This window comes from Lampris incognitus, chromosome 2 (genome assembly GCF_029633865.1).
Source record: "Lampris incognitus isolate fLamInc1 chromosome 2, fLamInc1.hap2, whole genome shotgun sequence".
NCBI classification, from domain to species: Eukaryota; Metazoa; Chordata; class Actinopteri; order Lampriformes; family Lampridae; genus Lampris; species Lampris incognitus.
The window spans coordinates 17,990,827-17,996,210 of NC_079212.1; the positions used below are offsets into that span (position 1 = coordinate 17,990,827).

The following is a 5,384-nucleotide window of genomic DNA, read 5'->3' on the forward strand; positions in this document are numbered from 1 at the left end:
GATCTCCTTACCTGGATTATTGGGCATGCATAAAGATGTTATAAAGTATAGCGGATTCATAGGCATTGTAGGTCAAAAGCCGGCATGGATAAGGTATACTGTACTCAGGCTAAAAAACGCTCACTTTGGGGGGGGGGCACCTCTCTGAGTAGGCGGACTGATAGTGTTGCCGTGTGGAAACTGAAATTAGGACGTTTTCTCATCTAGGTATTAATGATAATGAGTGGAGACTGCTGGTCTGCGTCACCGAGGATCCTCAGAGGTGAGAGGGGCTGTGTGTGTGTGTGTGTGTGGGAAGACAATCAAGGGCTGGTGTGAAGGATGGCTTTTGCCAGAGGAAGTGAGACTTCTGGTTGACAGATTTTTAAAGTGACTCATCTCCCAAGCGGTGCCTTTACAAAGAAAATCGAATCTTCTTTACTCATAAAAGTCTGAAATACCCCAGGAACTGAAACTTGTGACAAAAGTAGCCCGCCTTACCCGTCAATGTCTGCTGGTGAAATCCTACATTGACAAACATTGTAAGCAGACAGACGGAGGGGGGTGGGTAGGGTTATGTCAGAAGGGCTGTTCGTGACATGCTCATCTCTAGTGTTGTCTGAAGCCTGGCTTTCATCTGCTATTTGTTGTTTCCTGTATATGGCCATCCCCCGTCTGCGCTTTTGTCATTAATCATCCCAATTTCCTCCCACTTTGACTTCCTAGTCATTTAACCTGTAAAGACGACTGTGGCCCTTTTATTGGATGTAAAACACCCCCTCGTGAACCTGCTAACTCACTCACAAACTGACGCTTCTCACGTTTAGCTGTACCATTCCGAGGAGGGGGGGGTGGGGTGACCCCTCCAATACGTCGGCGAATAAGTGCATCTTTAAAAAAAGGTGCTGTTGTGAGACGTCAAACATTTCGGATTTGTTTAATTGTCGGCTTAATCCTCATTTGGAAGAAAATTGGCAAAATATTTTTTTTCTGTGTCGCCACTACTGTCCTGTCTTAGTCTCGCCCTCGTATTTCATCACTTGGTATCGCCCGTGCTGTTTCATTCGAGGTAGGATTTCACAGAAACGCCAAGTAACACGTGGACTGTTACACGTGTTCGAGCAAGTCAGTGTTTTGTGATAAAAGCTCTTCCACGTCTCTGACGCTTCAGCTTGCTTTTCTGGGTTGTCGTTCCGTTACAACGTGATTCCGACGAGCTAGCTAGCTTTAGCTCCGCTGAGCCGTTACGAAAACATCTGTTTTACAACGTCCTAATAATATCTAACGCTAGCCTATCGACAGTCAATTCTAGGTCCTCTTATAGTTAAAGACAAGAGACAATTATCCCATGTTGCTGTGTTCACAACGTGACTTGTGATTTATATAAACTCTAAATTAGCCTACCACGCCCTTTCACTATGCCTGTCTAGTAGTAGTAGTAGTAGTAATAGTAATAGTGTTTGTCAGTCAGTTGAGGCCGTCTACATTTAAGACTCTGGCAAATTCAAATATCGTTCAAAATCTATCGATTATTTCGTAGGAAGACACTAGTTCACCTCTCAAGCGGGGACTCCTTTGTGCCTTTATGAGACAGATGTGTGTAACAGCTGGGTGGGGGCGGGGCGGGGCGTGAGGTGAGAGACACACGCACCAAATGAAAAGACGCTCCGCGCGTTTATTGGACAAAACGGGAGGGGGCGCAACTTACAGCAGACCAGACTGCCCGCTAGAGACAATATCTCCCCGGGACAGGAGATCACGGGAATAAAGATACCTGTCAAAGAAATTGGAGAATTTTTTTTTTTTTTGAAATTCCCACATTCGCGTGCTGTGTTTTAGATCACCGGAATCAATAAGATGTTCATGGATGTCGTATAGCCTTTTTTTTCTTCTTTTTTTTTTTGGAGGCGTGTAGACAATACAGCGGTCGAGTTTGGGCTGGAAACCCCCCATGCGAACGAGAACGAGGGAGCTTGGATGATCATCGGTGTGCAGTTGGATTAAAAGTTTCTTTGAGGACGGTCAGGAGTCTCTTGTCTTCCTCCTCTTTGTCCTCCATCCGGATGGGTTCCCCCATGTTTTTAGGTCATCTCGTCGGGGGAGCGCTGGAAATTATGCATCCCAGCAGCATTGAGAAAGACACAACCTACACTAAGATCTTCGTCGGGGGTCTACCTTACCACACGAACGACGCTTCTCTCCGGAAATATTTCGAGACTTTCGGGACATCGACGAGGCTGTCGTGATAGCGGACAGACAGACCGGCAAATCCAGAGGATACGGCTTTGTAAGTTTGGTCCCTCTTTTATGCACAGTCATCGGATCTGGACGACTAGAGATTCGGGATATACAGTCCACTTATCAACCGAGTGTGTTTTTATTAACTAACGTAAGGTGTAATGGTGTCCTTAATGCGAGAGCAGTGACGCCAGCAGGAAACGTTGAGTGGGGTGACTAAAGAGAGGGGTCGGTGGTCTTTTTGGAGGGGGGGGGGCTGGCACTCACGTTGCATCTGAAAATTTGGGAGCGATGCAATGGCAGCTTATACAGTTGTTCTCATTCAAGGACAATGAGTACATCTAATTTGGTAATGTTCACAAATCAGCCTGTATATGATATGATAAGAAACCTGTTTAAAGTTGGAGAAAATTGAAAATATTGTGCTCTGTGTTGGAGTAATGAAATGTCTACAAACATGCAGAGAGCCGGTGACTGTAATGTCTCTTAAATGAATTGTATGGGTGCTTATGTGAGACAGTTGGGTTTTCATGAAGTGCTTATTGTGACTTGACCACAAACACAAAACCACTTTATTTATTTTATTTTTGGGTTTCATTTGGGGGGGGGGTGGCATCAGGGTGGCCACCAGGTATTTAACCCTGTCCACCCCTAAGGGTCCACCCTTGTCAAAGATGGATCATGGGTGTAAAAACACAACCTTAGGGCTACACAAAATGAATTTGACTTGACTTGATCTGACCTTTAATGGCAGACTGCAGTCCCTTCTGTGTGTTGCATAGTGGATACATGTCTGTGAATGTTCTCATTCATCCAGGTCATGGTTATCCAAAGGAGTTTTGGATGCATAGTGATACAGATACCCTCTGCACAACAACCAAATGTTTCAGTTTTGAAACCTAAGCCCAGGCAGTGCATGTCTTAAGGCCAAAGATGAAGGTCATCTCCATGGTCCAAGCAGCTACTATGCACAGCCATGTGCAGTGTGTTTGGTGCCAGCAGTCATAAGCTTAAACACGAGTCTAGGCCATCTCTTAAAAGGGGTGTCATCAATTATCTGCTGAGTCCTAAACGCACAATAGAATACGCCTCTTTTCATCTAATCGCTTTCTCGTTCATAAATATGCATGGGTGGACGTACAGTGAAGTTAATAATGATAACGACTCAGCTGTGAAACGCCTGCTGCTACAGCTGTGCAGAGATAAGCCCTTTCGCAGCCTGCTGCCTCTATGGGGTGTGTGTGCGTGTGTGTGTGTGTGTGTGTGTGTGTGTGTGTGTGTGTGTGTGTGTGTGTGTGTCTTGGGCCACAGAGGTGTGACATGTCAGTTGGCATTGTGAGATAAGGCAACGTTAGTTTCATTTTGACTTCCTACATCCCATCCCCCCTCTGCCGGGCTGGAGGGTGTGAAAGGAGAAGAGAGTGAGAGAGAGAGAGGAGAGAGAGAGAGAGAGAGAGAGAGAGAGAGAGAGAGATGAGAGAGAGAGAGAGAGAGAGAGAGAGAGAGAGAGAGAGAGAGAGAGAGAGAGAGAGAGAGATGAAAGAAAATGAGCAGATGGATGTTGGATTGATTTGAAGTAGTTGGTTTTGTCTCTGTCCGTTCATATCCACATCGGTGAGATTAGCCAACCAGTGCATGTTAAGCCCCCCCCCCCCCTTCTTGGACAGTCTGCCCATTTTATCCCTGACTTCCTTCAGTGGTCTGATTCCCAGAGCAACAGCAGCCCGGTTGAAACGCAGCGATCAACCCATGCGAAGCCAGTGTTTGTGTAAGACTCTAGAGAGTCTGATGCAGAGAAAGGAAAGCAAGCGTGCTGTACTTTCGCTTCAGTGTTGTTGCAATCTGCAGCTTTTTTGGCTTGTTTTTTTTTTGTTTTGTTGTTGTTTTGTTTCGTTTTTCCTCTTCGGCTGGTATGTCAGCTTGACCCCACCTCGGTTATTAGCGGAGCATGTGACTGCACTTATGGTGTAATAAATGTGTATATTTGCATGCGTCTTGATCTCGACCGCTCCTTCCCGCTTGCAATGCTACCCACGTCCTCTAGACTCACTCCCCCGAGGCAGGTCAAGATCTGCTCTGTGGAGCTCAGTCTGGGAAGAAAAAACAAACAACCGCCCACACAGCAGCCCACACCATAATAAATAGACAACAATTACTATCTTATTATGTGCAATATATCACACATATAAGCTGAGGACACAGCCTCGGTTTTCTCACAGACCACTCCCTTGCTTGAAAATATACAACCGAGTCATTCTGGCCGATGAGCAATGAGGTGGTAAGGACATGGGCGGGGGGGGGGGGGGTCCCCGACCTTGGGACTCACATTTCAACCCATGTGTGTGCACTTAGGTCTGCTTATGCTTAAGCACAGTGTGGAGGAGGGAGTTGTATTCAGCGGCTGACAGACGTTTTTGTGTTGCTGTCGTGTTGCCAACAGGTGACGATGATGGACAGGGCTTCTGCCGAGCGGCGGGCGTGCAAAGATGCCAACCCCATCATCGACGGCAGAAAAGCCAACGTCAACCTGGCGTACCTGGGAGCCAAGCCCCGCAGCCTCAGACGAGTAAGTCGGACACCGACTCAAACACACGTACACACACACACACACGCACACCCAGATGTGCCCAGTGAGAGCTATGATCCAATCCTGTTTCCCCCACTACACACTGGCTGTCACTGACACTTAACATTCCCAATGTACATTTCAACCTCCTATGTGCACACTTTGGTGTTGCACAAGGGTTCGAGGCACCAAGCGCCTTCCTGTTAATGCGCTTCTGTGCGTACACTTCTGCTTCCCCTCTGACACCTAAGTGCACTCTGAACCGTGACAGCGGCTCTCCTTCGCTGCCTCTGTGGATGCTGGCCGGACAGAACGCCGGCGAGCGTAGGTGTGATCAGCGAGCGGCAGGGCCAGACAGCCGTGTCCACGTGCACATCCTCGTTTTGAGGCCAACCCCACGATTTTACCCCCGCAAGCAATGGAGCTGACAAGAGATGGCAGCGCTTAGTAGTTTGATATTGTGCGTGTGTGACAGAAAGAGAGAGAGAGAGAGAGAGAGAGAGAGAGAGAGAGGAGAGAGAGAGAGAGAGAGAGAGAGGAGAGAGAGAGAGAGAGAGAGAGAGGGAGGGAGGGAGGGGAGGGAGGGAGGGAGCATTGCAGA

The 5,384-nt window shown here is 47.6% G+C and overlaps 1 protein-coding gene across 1 annotated transcript in view; it reads left to right on the plus strand.

Annotated features, from left to right (window-relative positions):
* Positions 1-1,744: 1,744 nt before the first annotated feature.
* Positions 1,745-5,384, plus strand: part of LOC130129026 (RNA-binding motif protein, X-linked-like-2) — a 7,220-nt gene continuing 3,580 nt past the window's right edge. The window contains 4 exon segments of the mRNA XM_056298825.1: positions 1,745-2,193; positions 2,196-2,266; positions 4,658-4,783; positions 5,035-5,111. Of these exon segments, the coding sequence (XP_056154800.1) occupies positions 2,043-2,193; positions 2,196-2,266; positions 4,658-4,783; positions 5,035-5,111 (425 nt within the window). The 5' untranslated portion in view covers positions 1,745-2,042.